The sequence below is a fragment of the Phaenicophaeus curvirostris genome, chromosome 10 (genome assembly GCF_032191515.1).
Source record: "Phaenicophaeus curvirostris isolate KB17595 chromosome 10, BPBGC_Pcur_1.0, whole genome shotgun sequence".
NCBI lineage: Eukaryota > Metazoa > Chordata > Aves > Cuculiformes > Cuculidae > Phaenicophaeus > Phaenicophaeus curvirostris.
Genome location: NC_091401.1, coordinates 16225871 through 16241307, shown reverse-complemented (window position 1 = coordinate 16241307; position 15437 = coordinate 16225871). Strand labels below are relative to the sequence as shown.

The following is a 15437-nucleotide window of genomic DNA, read 5'->3' as shown; positions in this document are numbered from 1 at the left end:
TGTAGCTGTGGACTTATGATTTATTAACTTTAAGAACATATTACTGGATTCATCTATTTTAATAAATCTAAACATCATCTTTAAGAAACCTTATGGATTTTCTGAGGGAGAGTGATGCCCGCTTTAAGCTATTTTTAGGCATGTGACTTAAGTGAATCGCCTCCCTTGTTGATAATATAAAGAATTTAGGCTCCTCACTTTGGTCCTCTTGGCTGCATCTAAATTAGATGCTAAGAATAGCCTAAAGTAGATGGCGTGAGTTCTCTCCTGCCTACCTTAAAGAAAACTTCCAGAAACATTCATTAGCTTTAAACACATGGTGTTATACCACCTAAAAATATGGCTTCAGGGCTGGGAGATTGGTAGGTAGGAGATAAAATGCTGGTCGCTTCTTTTGTTGCTATGCTGATTTGGAAGTAAAAGGCATCTCAGATACGTTCATATCCTCTATGTGACTTTCTTCTGGAAATCAAGAATGAGACAAACACAATGACAAACAATCCCAGGATACTCAGGCCCACTGCGATAGGAGCTGCTCTGCTGTTTCTGTCAGGAAAGCATTCTTCTTCTAAAAGTAAAAGGAAATGAGAAAATGTGTTACAACAGAACTCAGAACTCCTACGCTACATGTCTGTATTCCAGAAAAGTTAGCAAATGTAAGCCATAAGTTCTCAAAACCTTGTTTTCTTTTTTTTCTCCTTTCTTTCCCCTGAGTTAAATTTAACATGTTTACCTGTAGTGAATCTTATCTCAAGAAAACTTGCCCGTTTCGAAACAGACATATGCTTCTCTAGAGAATGACTCTGTTCTTTCATGTCTGCAGCAATTGTTTTACCATCAAGATCAGTTCATACACAACAGGAGGCTCTCTTGCTGGATAGCAGATATGCAACATAATGCTACAAAGTGCAAGTCTAAAAGTAAAGAGCAAGAAACATCCTGCATGGACAAAACTTGGTCCTATGTTGCATCTAATTGCTTCTGCCTAGTAAAAAGGATCAGGCCAGAGAAGGGAGGCCATAGTCCAGCACATCACTAGTACAGCAAGGATCCTAGTTAAGTCATAGTTTCCTAAGAAAAATAAAAATCTAAATGTTCTCTGTCTTTATTTCAGAATATTTGTGGATAATTTTGGCTAACTCAGAACATTAAGCAATTACAAAGGCAGAAGCCATGGACTCAGTCCAGAGGGTTGTTTTAGCAGTACTATTGTACTTTTACGGTACATATACAACTATGTCAGAAAAAGTTTCGATACTTATAATATTTTTTAAGAACCATCAAAAGATATATTCACTGCAAACGTACTTCTTAGTGACAGAGAGTGAAAATCCTGACTTCCTCAGTGGGTCCCTACACATATGAACATTCAAGTCATCCTCTGATCAAATGGAAACTCATTACTTAAAAATGAACTTCCAGATTGTGATAAATTGGTAACTTTCCTATGAAGAGACAGCATCATCTGGGTCACTGACAGAAATGGAATTTTACCCAAGTTACAACATCAGAACCAGTCTAAAATTCACAATACAACAAGTGTAGCCTTGGGAGTGAAGGCAAGGTCTGAGAACAATCACTGGTGTGTTACCCAGAACAGGATCAGACCTACATTTTCCATCTGATTTGCAGGAATGGTCCTTCCTTTGGCTCCAGGGAAAGAAAGACCTCTAGCATGATGCTTTGAGTGGTACCTGAGTAGCGAGCTATGCTCTAAGTAGGGTAGCTCAACCAGATAGACTCTACAGTATCCCAGCTCAGCAGTGCACCCAGTTTATATCCAAGGCATGAGGGAGATCCAACACCCTCTGCCCCTTTCGTTCCCTGTGACTATTACAAGGCAGTTTTCAACAGCATTCTAAGACAAAAGCCTTAGTTGTTATTGTCTAATTCTGATGACTATGCTGGCACAGATTATAGCTTAGCTAGGGTTTTTCCCCAGTGGGAATCTTTATGCCAACAGCAAGCAGTTTGTCCAGGAACCATGCAGAATACATGACATCATGTCACAGCTCCAGAACCTCTACATAGTTCTCCCCCAAATCCAGCCCATTTCTCCTCTGATCCTGATGATGATTTCATGGGATAAAATGCCAAAAAGCCAAAGGCATCAACATTCTGCTAGATGCTGCCTTTTTAAAGCTTTGTCTGTTTAGTGTAACCTGCTGTTAAGGAAGTGAGCTGGAAAGTATTTGCATTTGAGTATTGCAAAAGCCAGAGATGTTTGAATTGGCCATTTTACTTTGACAAAACCTTGGGCTATGAACTCTAGGAATTGTTTCTGATGTACTGAAGTACAGTTCAGGAGACACTTTTAGAGCTTTCTGGACTCTGTCAGGCCAAGCTATTGATGCATCAATGCTGCAGTCTGTACAAAATTGTAAAGAGCTTGAAACAAATGATCATCAGTTCCCCTTTTTGTTCCCCTTTTAAAGATAAGCAAATCAGGAGCAAGAGAAGCGAAACTACTAGTCTGGAGAAACCCGAGAGGAGGAGGCTGGTGATGTGTCTAGAGTAATTCCTTCAAGTGGGGATTTTGTCTTTCAAAATCTGCATACACAGCAAAGGTATGTAGCAGTTTCGTAACTGTTTAATGGTCACTGAGGAATTATTTCAGAGGTGGTAGCTGCTTCCTCAGCCCTTTGATTGAGAGCAAAGCTAATTTAATTTTGTATATGGTATTGATTAGCAGAGATTAGCCTGACCTTGGAAAGGCAGAGTGTCTTTTTAAGCTTTGTCTCTGCTAGAGGCAAGGCCATACCAAAAGCCATAACTGAACTCACTCATTGTACAAATTTGAATGGGAATGTGGGGACCAGATGGGATGCCATGAAGTGTTCCAGCTCAATGTTATTCCATGAAGGAAACCTTTATGAGAATGAGAGGATAGATTTGATTCTCAGTCTGGCTTTTAAGAATTTAAAGAAAAGTATGAAAAACCAAAAAAGGCCCAAATGTTTCTTGTTATATTCCTTTTAAAATAAGAAAGGCAGTCAAAATGATGAATAACAGAAGAAAAATCAGATAGAGCAAGACTAGTCAAAAGACAGATCTAAAGTAAAAAGAAGAATACAGGGGCAATATTTTGTAAGTATCCAGAAGGTCAAATCTCAGAAGAAGGGAATGTTTATTAGTTCATATGAAGGGCTAGAGAGCTGATAAGCCTGTCTGTCCACCTGAGTTCCATACCACCCGAGGTATGGAAATACCCTGAGAGGAAGTCACAGAAATGTAAAGATGTACAATTTGAAAGAGGCCACAGGGTACCATCTACTCTACCTCTCCACTTTTTGAAGGATCTTTCATGCATCTCATAAAAAGCAAGGCTGTAGACCATGAAAGTATCCATACTGTGGGACACAGGACTTTCCTGATGCACCCAGCAGTCCTGGACCCCACAGGCTGGTCAGCTCCTGGCTGCGTTGCTAAATAGGGAATAAGGATGACAATTTCTCACTTCCTCGTGGAAGGAACCGCAAGCGTAGGCGTAGGAAAGAGGTTGTAATAAGCTCAAATACATTCTCCCAGTGCAGGCAATCCAGAGACCAGGAAAGTCAGTACTAGCCTGTCTCCGTCCTTTACCAAGCTGCATGGTTTTCTTTCTGTGGCTGAACTCAAGAAAAGACAAACTGGGGAAGTGAGCATCTCATGTAATTCTGATACTGGGAGCAAGCCTATTTTGCTTCTCCTCAGGAGCACGTTTCATCATGTCTAAACATAGCTGCTCTGAAGGTATCATCCTGCATTCACAAGTATCTCTTATTAGTTAGCAGTTTTGCTGCTGCAGCTGTGGGACATCAGAAGTGTCAAAAGCCTGTCAAAATAGATAAAATCTGCCTATGACCTTGAACTGAACTGCACATACTAGGGATTTGGGCAATGCAATGGTGGTGAATGCATCTCCGCTTGCTCTGGGAGAAACTGGGTGAAGAATAAAATCATGGTTGTGGAGCTGAACATTTTTAATGACAAGGTGAAATAGAAGGTACTGAATGAGGGAAAGACACTTTTCCATCTTCCACAGGGGTTAGCACTGTGTTGAAAATGACTCAGTAAAGGATAAGAACGCAGCAGTAGGCAGGTTACATTACTTGGGAAGCATTACAAAGCTGTAATTGTGCTACAGGTGTAACAGGATCACTGCATATGTGTGGTTATAGTCTAGCAAATTATCTGTTAGGCTACCAGAGTGCTGACATGTAGATGTCAGAAGGGCAGAAAAGTATCCTCTCTGCTTACCTTCCCCAAACTGGTTCCCATCAATATCAAACGCCTGCAGCTGCATATTAACGAAGAGTAGCTGGAAATTCCTCTCCAAGCTGAAGGTTTGCTTGCTGGCACACTTAAAGGAATTCCCCAACTTTGTTGTAAACAGCTTCTCATGTATGGTTGCATGGTAAAGCATACCTGGAGGCCATAAAGAGAGAGACAAATGAGAATTCACACTAAGCCTGTTGGAACCAACATCTTTCTGAGATAAAATTGAGGATCCCTGGTGCTTTGGTAGAGCAGCAGTCACAGATGTAACTAAAGCATGGATGTTTTCCCCATAACATAGCAGTTACATTCTTCCATGTTTAGATGAGTGCTTTAATTATCAATAGGCAACTTGGCTGAGCCTGAATCTGAAAAAGTGGCTAGAATTTCAGATGCTTCTTTTAATCATATTTAAACAATCTCAATCAGCCATAGGGGGTTACAATTCTCGCAGGAGCAGACAACTATCTCAGGTCTCCAACACAGCTATTTCCAGACAAAACAGAGATAACCATCTCTATCATGGGAATTTGACATGTCTGATCTGTATTGCTTTGTGGATTAAAAACATTTTAAAACATATTTTGGTGTCACAGGACTTTATGGAAAATATAGCTCTAGATCTTGTAACCTGGGCATATCCTGGATACACATGCTCCTTTAAAAGCAGTTATAGCAGTTGAAGATTAAACCATCCACATTATCAACTCTGCATCACTGTATTTCAACCACATCTGCCAGTGTACCCCTGGTTCTCTTCAGTCAACTGTACTGATACAGTTGATTTGGTAATTTTTATCTTAGAGAAAGACAGAGGCTTACTCACTGCAGAAATACTGCTGGTGGAATACAAAATGACAACATCAGGCAGAGAGGCAGTAACAAACAGCCAGAGAGAACAAAGTCTCTTGTTGGCACCACGCCTCCTCTCCACATTGCTGTGTTTGAAAGCTAGATCCAGCTCCACATTCCCATGATCCAGATACTATATCCATTTAGTTAGTGTATTAGATTGGAAAGACAAATGCAACTGGAGCCACAGCATTTTTGTGTTTTTGCAGAGAAAAGCTTTGATGATGATTCCGTGTCTTACATTTAGATTTGAATTAATCTCTATTCTGAAAAAGTAATGGAAGACAGCGACAGTTTTTGAGGACAATAGGAAAATGGAACAATTCTGATGAAACTGCAGCCCAGTCCCTTCCCTTCCATTTCCATGCCAGAAAATCTAGATGAATGACATGTTAAACACGTAATAAAATACACAATTTGCAAAATTAAGCATTATAAAGATATGAAAGTCTATCTCACACCCAGAGCAGTTTGATATGAAATTAAGACAATGTAAAGTCACTGACCTTCAGAAGACAACTGTAAACTGGTCTCAATTTTACTGACAAAGTACATTGGAGCTTGCTGCAAAAGAAGATGTACCTTTATTCATAATATATCCTCACATTTGTGAAAAAAATACAGCTCACTACAGCAAAATAGTCACCTTAAAATATAAATGTCCTTCATGTGAGTAAACTGCAGAAAGAACCTGTGCTTCTGTGTTCATTGTTTTGAACTGGGAGAGGTCAGCAACAAGCTGAGAGCTGGGAGAGCATCTCATGCTATTGCTGCTTGTTTCCCATTTTGTCTGCTAACAGCGGTCACTACAAATGAGAAAACAGCAATGGGGAATCTGTCTGTGTAGGGTAGAAATAACCGTTCTTTCCACCCTGCAGACGGCTGGCTTTTTTTAATATGCCTACAGACTGCTGATATAGAAAGCACCTGGTACAACAGCAGAGAGCAAATTTTTCAGCTGATTGCCCTTCCTCCATGTGCCCTAAAACCCTGGTGCAACCAGAACACTGTCACCAGGACCATCACAAAGTGAGAGTCAGCCATAGGAGTTTTTCCCTGGCAGCAGCACTAGAATATAATGTAAGTCTTTGTGTAGCAGCCCTACCAGTAGTTTTCATTCCAGCTGTGAGCACGCAGGGACTGGTGAGTGCAGCTGGTGGATAAATGGCAGCAGACAGGAATGTCTTATGTGTGCTCAGTTTTAATGTTATGCAGTTTAAAAGCTAGTTGAATGGATTGGGAAAGTTTAAGAAAGAAATACACCAGAGAAGAGCTTCTCAGCATTATTCCTACTTAAAAAGATAAGTAGGTCAAATATTACCAATTTTTCAGTGGCAGTGCTATGTTTTATTTGGCCACAGTCAGTAACTTTGCTTGGGGAAAACACCTGCTCCTACCGCCCATCTTGTGGGTCGGTTACAAAACTTGCATTTTTTGAAGTTCACTGCAAACAGCAGTGGTGAGCACTGGGCCAGCCACTCGCTTTCCACTACCCCACACTGGCACCACAGCCCCAAGGCCTGATCCAGCTCCTCTTTCACCAGTGAAAATCAGAAGTGCCATAGCTGCAACACTCTTGGTTCAAAGAAGTTGAAGAGACTGTGGGGACCAAACACATTAAAACCAGCGGCAAAGCAATTTCTTATTAACTTGAATTTCAAAGAAGTCTAAGACAAGCCCTGCTATGCTCTTGAGGCTTATCTTTAAGGGAAGGGTGGCTTGTCTAATGCAGTGCCAGTAACCACCTTTTTCAAGGCAAGACAGGTCAAGTACCTCCTAAAGGTTCACATCACTCTCCTTAGCACTAGTACAAACTGGGGTTTTCATGGGTACTTGAATCACCAGACTTTTTCTAAGGATCCTTGTAACTCAGAAAATGCTCTCCTTGTTGCAGGAAGCATATATTTAAAGCAAACACTCCAAGTCTGAACTGATCCTTTGTTTTAAAACAGCTCCTTGATTTTTTAACTCACTTTTTCTCTCTAGCTTCTAGAAAACTTTTTGACACAAACTAAATCAAAGTATTTTCTTTGCTCAAGCATTAATGACTGCAGTGGGGTGTAATTTGCTGTGACCTCTCAGACTTTCTATAGAAATTTATTGAATTTCAAGGATTTGATGGCCCTCTGTTGAAGGGAAGATGATAACTGATTAACCATTTGGACTTTTCTTAATTGTCACTAGTTTGAACTTAGAACCAGGCTGCAACATTGACATTTTGGCTTGATTAATTGAAGAACACACCAGTGGTGACCAGATGCAGCTCTGAACTGCTATGGAGCTCCAGGACATGGGCATAATGCATGGTACGCTCAGAGTTTGATGGGATCCAAGCTGTGCCATATTCCTCCCTGCCCATTAATGACTTTGTATACAGCACTAATTTCTGTCCCTAGCCCTGCTGGCATGTGATGCAGTCCCAGCAGGGAACACAGTATCAAGAGACACAACATTAAAAAGAAAACTCATTTTCTCACTGTGTAAGCAGGGCCTCTCTCTTGCCCAAGTTCTGTGTGCATTTGTAAGTCCGCTTATCCTGCTGCGTTTTAAGGGCACTTATCTACAATTTTGTTGTAGGTCAGTTCTTTGGAATTTTCCACTAAAAAATCAGATGAAATTAGGCCCCTTTAGCTATGGATGAACTGTGGCTTCTTACAACTGCACAAGCTGCCCTTTGGATTTAATGACTGTGGGTGGCTTTTGGCCGGCCAGATGTGATACTTGGCATTGTTTCAATTCTAGTTCTATCACAAGTCTCTTCCATTGAGGTCACTTTACCAAAAACTTTGTCATATTAATACTTGAAGGACTCTTGGATGTGAGCCGTTGCATCTGCATCCAGAGTTCAGTTTTTATTCTGTCACCTTTTTACTTTTAATAATTCCAATGTTCTGTAAATTAATGTCTTTTTTTTGAATGGTTGGACTCGATGATCCGGTGGGTCTCTTCCAACCTGGTTATTCTATGATTCTATGATTCTATGATTTATGGAAAGGAAACTATTAACCTTACCTGCATTTTGGTGGTCCTTCAGACTCCGTTTCATAAGAGCAGCATGACACTGTATGTCAGAGTTCTCAGCACACACACCTTGTTCCTGCACAGGCACTCCAGTCCCAGACCCATTCCCTCTGTCCTGCTCCAGTGTCAGCAGCAGACCTGGCCTTCCCTCCCACTAGGTTTTTACTTGTGTAGAAATGAAACTCAAATTTTGCTTGAGGCTATTCTACGCTTCGTGTTGCTACGCAGGTAGCTTTGACACTGCCCTCTAGCACTTTCTATGAAAGGACTGCAAGGCCCATTTTTACCCTTCACCTCTTCACTGCACATATGAACCTTTCCAAATTTAAAGTTAAAATAGACAAGACCTGATTTAACACTGAAATTAACCCTGCTCTGAGAAGGGCGCTTAGACCAGGTGGCCTCCAAAGGTCAAATAATTGGAATAATCCATGAAACCCATGACTCTTGGGAAGGACAGGAGTAATAGTGACTTATGTACAGGTATAAAACTAGCATTGAGATGGGTGAAATGCCTTTTCCCACAGCACAAACTGGATCAAAGGCAGCCTAAATTCCAGCTCCCTAGCCCTAAACATTCCTTCCCTCTAAATGCAACAATTACCTTTATAAAGGTGAAGTTTAAAAAACCTCCACTGAAAGTTATGTTCAACTCGGACTGCACCATCCCACAGCTTCCAGATGTCTGTGTCGCATTGGGGTTGACAGTCACGCACTCCATCCACTTCTGTGAAGAGAAGACACATTGCAAGGCTGCTGATGAAGAGAAGGGTGGAAACAATAAGAAACACATAGAGATTTACAGCTGTTTTTTAGGTGGGTATTTGTTTCAGACAGGCTCTGTGTGGTTGAATGAACAGGCCAGAAGCAGCTGAAATGCTGGCTGCCAGGGTCATTCCCTGCTTGTAACCCAGCACTAGCACTTGTCGGACATAGCATTGAGTTGTTCTGGTGCATTAAGCTGGGAGAAAATAATTGCTTTCTGCTCATTCAGTGAACCCATGTTGTAGTCTGAAAGGAGAGCTCTGCAGCCCTGAATACAGAGTTCAGCTCCTTCAGTCTTATCTCAAACATGCCTTGCATTTGTAATAAATATCTCTAATAAATGGCTTCTGCCAGGTCCAGGGACGAAGATTACTCTTGCAATACTCATTTCATATAAGAAATATTCAGACCCCAGGCAGGAATATTTGGATTTGTAATGATGATGGCTGGAGACGTATGAACTCCAGAGCCTGGGGATGTAACCCCATATATTGTATTAATAAAGGTTACAAAACCTTAATTCTGAAGGACATAACACTATTTCAGGTTTTACGATATCTTTTGCTGAATCATTCACCATGGATCGCTGCAAGGAGAGGGTACCAGCTCCTCAGGCCGCCTGTGATCCTAAAATCTCCATATATCAGCATCAAGACAACTTACCTCTGAATCCAAGCCTGTGAATTGACAGTTTCTTGCTTTCATTGCAACTCACAATGCCAAGCTGTTCATAGAAGTCAGTTCAGATTGTGTTTCTGGGAAACACAAATAACACTGAAGCCTGAACTACCACCCAAGTATTGATATCACAGATACATCACTGAAGTAAGAAAGCACACATACATCTCACTAACATCATCATACAAGCCCAAGTACAACAGCTGAGATGCAGCGGGACAGAAAAGACCTTAGCCTGGTTGCAAACCTATTATTTTTATCATACAAGCTAACTTCTGAAAGAAGAATAAATTCCAGTTAATGAAGAAATAGTCATTTCAAAGCTCAGCAGTATGGTGCTTCCACCTCACCTGCTTTTTACTTTCAGCTATCAGTTGCAAGCCCATGACTGCTTTGATGCAGGTCCAGTTCCCATGGGAAATGGTGTATGTGCCAGTGGGGATGTGAGAAGGTTGTGGTGCAGGAGTGGGTCTCACTGTCATGGCAGTAGATGGGATAGTCAAACGAGTACCTGGATGAATGGTTGTTGTGTTGGCCATGGTTGTAGCAGTTGGAATTTTAGGTGCTGTGGTTTGATTTCCTGACGCTGTGTTGGGCTTTACAGTTAGCTTGGTGGTGGCTGTAGTATTTATGGCAGCAGCTGTCATTTGTGTATTTGGTATTGTATACGTTATGGTCGTATTTGTGGCTGCTGCTGTCATTTCTGTGCTTACATTTGTTGTAGTTTGCTTGATTGAGGACATAGAATGTAGGGATGTGCTCTTCACTGCAGGTGTAACTGTTTCCATTGCCTGGGTTGTAGTGTGACCAACTGCAGTTTTGTTGTCTGCTGTTGTTGTGGATACCACCACGGGAGATGTTTGGCCAGTCACTTGTGCGGTGGTTGCTCCTGTCTGGTCTGTTGTGTTCTGGTTTGGTGCTGTTGTTACCTGATGCTGGTCTGTTGTCTGCACAGTTGTCCTATGGCTTAAGGATGTCATTTTAGGAGAGCCTGTGCTGTTAAAATGAGCTGTGATGCCTTGATGGGCTGAAGAATGATAAAGTGGCTGAGCAGAAGTAGCTGTATGGTGGAAGGATGTGGTTTCTGCAGACAGTTCAACCCCCAGGGCCACTTCAGCAAAACAGGAGAAAAATGCTGCAAAGAAACAAGTAAGTCAGTAGTCTAGAAACCTTTAAGTTTAACATTTCTATTGATAACCACGACATAACTATACTGATTTTGTTATCAGATGAGTGATGTGATTTTATTCTTCACTTGGCTCCAGTCACGACAGGAGAGTGAAAGCAGACACGCTGTAGGACTACCATAATATTTTGTCCCTCCTCCAATCTTCACACCTCTGAATACACCCATTGCAGTGGAAGCACACTGGCTCCCAACTCCCCAGACACTGTTTTTACTACTGAAGAAGCCAGAGGTTGACAGGGGTGTGTGCACGCTTTCAGAATCCCCAGCCAGCACAAGAATTCCCTTGCAGACAGTAGTACAGCAAGATGTGCTAGCAGAAAATTAGAAAGATCTAAGAAGGATGCAGTAGATGCGTGGATTACTTACCAACAAAGCATGGGGGAAGGGAACATTTTGTGTGTGTGAAGCAAGTGAGGCAGCATAATGGTTTTAGAGTGATTTAGAATAGTCTGGGGGACTCGTCTGGGAGACAGGGAAATTCCGGATATTTATGGTGATGTTGTAGCCACACCAGCTTGAACCCTCAGGTTCTTCACTCTAAGGGGTACTCAAGGGGATGCTCCAAACAAAGAAGAAGCAGCCCTTTTGGAGATGTTCTTTCAGCAACAAAAAACAAGTTTCAGAGTAGAGCATTCAGGGGCTTTTTGGACCACACCTAAAAATAGTCAAGCCCCAGAATTATGTTCCCTCTTATAACATGCACAGAAACATGTCCCTTGCAGAACTGAAAAGAAAATATCTGGCTCCTAAATGTAAATAATGAAGTGAAGAAAAAGTGGGAAAAGTACATTGTAGAATAAATGAAGGTCCCAACTCTTCTGCTTGAGTCTTTGACCACGGGTATGCAAAAAGGCTATAGAGACAAGATCAAGATAAAAGACATCATAAGTCACTGACATATATGTATTCCTTGATATGCATGAAGCTTCAGGTATTTTACTGCCCGAATTAGCTAGAGGATAGAGATGAATTCTCCAGTCTGGAGATACAAGGAACCCAAAGGTCCAAGACAGCTCATATTCCTAGCAGAGCAGCTCCACAGAGGATGCCACAACATATTGTCAGATAAGTTTATTGTAAGCTGATCCTTCCAAAGAAATTTCTCTTTAATTGGTGTCAAAGGTTTGTGGCAGGCAGGTTGCTGAGATTTGGATTTTAGGATCAGTTAAGGCCAGAGCCACATTCAGAGTGGAAACAAATGAAATCTCTGAAGCTTGTCTTCCTTCCTTTTTTTTTATTTTCACCTAGCATGAACAGAGATCTGCAACAATAGCTGAAATCACAAAACCTCACCATTTTAGGGGCTTGGCGAAGGAGCTGCCTGCACACCTATCCTAATGCAGCCCTTTTCATAGCTTCCTTTTTTTTTTTTTCTTTTTTTTTTTGTGTTTTCATCTGTGGAGCTAGCTCAGAACTTTGTATGACCAACATTTTGTGTGTTCCCTGCAGCGTATCTTTCTGGAGCAAGCAGCTGCATCCTTTCCTCTCAACTCAGCTTCTGAGCTGTGCGTTACAAATGCTGAGGGCTGCATTACTGCCCAGCAAGCCTCCATGCATGCAGTGCTCTAGAGTAAAACTCTCAGAAAAAGGTCAAGGCAGCGCTCAGAAATTCTCTGTCTCCAGTCTGGGCCTGGGGATCATGTTTTCATGCTTGGCTGACCAGGGAGGTTCAGTCAATGCCAGCAAAGGAACATCACTGCCTTGCTCCCAGGCATTATGGTGGGAAGCAGAGCTCTCAGTGCCATGATCTGGCTGTGACATTTCTCAGCCTGCTGTCCTGTAATGGAGTATGTGAAAAAATCTCTTGCTGGGGATTTTTTTTTCCCCTTTCTGTCTAAGCACACACTCATACTGCTCAGCAGCCCAACAGGTTTGTTCTGCTTTATGCTGCCCAGAAGAAGTGCTCATGTTTAACTGAGTGATTTTGTGTGGACACAAAAACCTGACCCAGCTCCGAAAATCACTGAGCACACTCTTGCTGGCTCTAGCTGCTTTGGTTTGAGTCCCTGAGGAACTGGAAAAGCACCAAGATTTTCTGAGAAGTTTCGGTACTGTCATAGCTTCCCTCCACCACAGGAGCAGTTTCATAAACCTCCAACCCACCAGAATTTATCTCTTAAACTTCAGGTATGTTTACTTCCTTATTTGCATAGAAAGATTTGACTTTGTGGCATTAATAAAACACCACAACAAATTACTAATGCAACGATCAAAAATGGATATGGAGCTGAGGAAACAAGTTCTTTCTGGTTAAAAACATCCTTGCTGACCACTGAGTTATCAGTGTCATTTCTCTCTGATCTTGCTTTCCTTCCATGTAGAAGTTCTGGGGCTACTTCAGCAGACTGTGACTATGAAGCAGGTGTGGGGAAGCAGAGCAGATACAGCAGGATCTGCTTGTGGCCGAGTCCCTGTGTTGTTGTCCTGCGCACTGCACTGCCGCAACAGAGCTGAGAGGCAGACAGGGGTTGTTACCTATGTTATCCCTGTATGCTGATGGCAAAACACACTGCAGAAAACCAGCACCCTACCAAGCCTTTAGCCAATGCACGGATTAAATCATGCTCTGTCCTTTACCTGGCAGATTTAGTACTGTTTCAGGTTCTTTAGGGATGACTTCACATGCCAGGACACATCCTTGACCAGGCTAGCTCCCAGGTTTTCTGGTTTGTTGAGCTAAGCCCCAGTCTGCCTCTGCCTTCCCCAAGCCCCCTGCCTCACTCTTGCTTTCCTGATTGTGCCCTGCACCTCACAATGCTGGCAAATTAACAACTCAAGAAACGCTTCCTTAGTTTTTCTTCTGCTTGTCTCACTCAAGAACCTCAATCAGTTTTCCTGGCTTGGGAATTATTTTTAATTAAAGTAAGCAAGCCCAAGAAAGCCTGCTTCCAATACTATTTTACACTGACTACATCACAAAGTCAGAGTTCATGTCACCAGAGAGTGCAACAGAAAATACACAGAAAACATCAGACTGAGTACATACCAGTTGCAATTAAATGTAGTTATTGTTATTACTTAGCAGTGGGACTTCATTAAAAACACCCTTAGTGCTAGCAACAAAACTATTTCAAGTTCTTGGTCTGTTAGGTGCTGTCCTGACTGCAAGAAAGCAAAACCAGCATAGTTTGTCTCATTTTTCTAACAAAACAGATAGACAACGTTACTCACCAAAGGCGAAGGTTAGCAAGACAAACTGCCGGGTGTTCCTCCCCATGGCCAGGATAGACGCGGGTCTGAGAGATGCTTCCTCTCACGATGGAGCAAGTGGAAAGGAAATCAAGGTTTCCTGGGGACTGAAAAGTTTTACTTGATGCAGAGAGTGCTCTGTCACATGGCTGTCAAGGAGGTGGAGAGAGAAAGGGGGAGACCAATCCTCCTCCTGTGTAAGCTATCACAGAAGGAAATAAATGATGGTTAGGAAAGAAAGTGAAAACAGAAAGGACTGTGGGGCTAACTGGGGGGAGGACAGGCTCTCAGGCTCTCACTCCGCAGCTGACATCTGGAGTTCCACAAGGCTATGCAAAGCTTCATGTTCCTCTCTCCAGTTTTGATGACTTGGTGCAGACTGCAGTTGTACCCCAGTGGAGGGTTAAGACCTGTAAATCAGTACTTTCTCCTGTATTCTTTAAAAAAGTACTTTCTTTAGGACCAAACTATTTTTTTTTTTTAATGTTAAGGCACATAAGAAGTGTCTTAAGCCAGTTCTGCAGAGCACCTGCTGAAAGTAAAACAGGGCTGAGCAACACCCCAAATGGGCTCTGGTCCTGGTTGGGGAGTGTCGGCGGTCTTTGCTGGCTGGTTCAGTCCTGCTGTAAGGACTGCAGCTTGTTGAAGGTCAGAGTGGCTCACCATTAGTGCTGTGTCCAAACCCAACCCTCAGCAAAAAACAATGACTCACCTCCGTCCCATGAAGTGCCTCCTGCAAACTGCGCCAAGTTGAGACACGAGATGCGCAGGCAGGTACCAACACACATAGCTGCATGCCAGAGCTCTGAAACAGTAAAGTGTTATGCCCGCTCACATGTGCAGCTGGATTTCCAGCCCTGGCACTTTACCATGGGGCCTGTTTTGGGCAGGGCATGGAAGCATAGCGGGTAGCGGAAGGAACAAAGCAAATCTCACACCTGGGATCTGGTGTAGTCCTGATTCTTCATTTTCTCATACCAATATTGCACTGCAGTAACATGATAAGGCCAATGACTTGAAAACTCAAGTGAGGTGAAGTTTGCCCCCAGAAATCTGGATACTGGCTGAAATTACTTCCAATATATTTTCTTCTCTATATTTGTGTTGTGTTTCTGCATTCTCATCCTATATCCTTGCACTTCTACATGATCCACAGCATGCGTTTGGGCCGATTAGCACTCTCTTATAAACCACCGGTAGCCAAAGCTGTGCAGATATAGCTATAATAAAGGTGGCTATAATAAAGTTATCCTACAACTGCCTTCCATATGGCTGCAGCCTTAGCATATGCACCTCTGGACTATCTGTGTTAACCTTTCACTCTCCTACAAGTCCTGGGGATTCAGGAACCTGACTGAGGGAGATGGGTAAAAGCAAAAAAACATCTTGTGCCTTATGTGACACGTGCTGGAGAAATAAAGTCATACTGGACAGATGTGTGGGTTTTTTTGAGCTGTGTTGATGTGCATTTACTGATGCTCATTTA

The 15437-nt window shown here is 42.3% G+C and overlaps 1 protein-coding gene across 1 annotated transcript; it reads right to left on the bottom strand.

Annotated features, from left to right (window-relative positions):
* On the bottom strand, positions 1-14375 carry LAMP3 (lysosomal associated membrane protein 3). Its single transcript, XM_069864692.1, has 6 exons — positions 13934-14375; positions 9924-10708; positions 8735-8857; positions 5616-5673; positions 4240-4407; positions 1-568 (listed from the first exon to the last, which is right to left on the bottom strand). The coding sequence occupies exons 1-6, from the start codon at positions 13977-13979 to the stop codon at positions 429-431; spliced, it is 1320 nt and encodes a 439-aa protein (XP_069720793.1). The 5' UTR covers positions 13980-14375; the 3' UTR covers positions 1-428.
* Between the last annotated feature and the right edge of the window lie 1062 nt (positions 14376-15437).

Excerpts from the sequence above, each read along its gene's own strand:
- LAMP3 (XM_069864692.1), bottom strand. The coding sequence starts at position 13,979 with ATGGGGAGGAACACCCGGCAGTTTGTCTTGCTAACCTTCGCCTTTG. Across the intron at positions 5,674-8,734 it reads TAAACTTCACCTTTATAAAG|CAAGCTCCAATGTACTTTGT; the intron begins GTAATTGTTGCA and ends CTTCTTTTGCAG. Across the intron at positions 4,408-5,615 it reads TTTACAGTTGTCTTCTGAAG|GTATGCTTTACCATGCAACC; the intron begins GTCAGTGACTTT and ends TATGGCCTCCAG.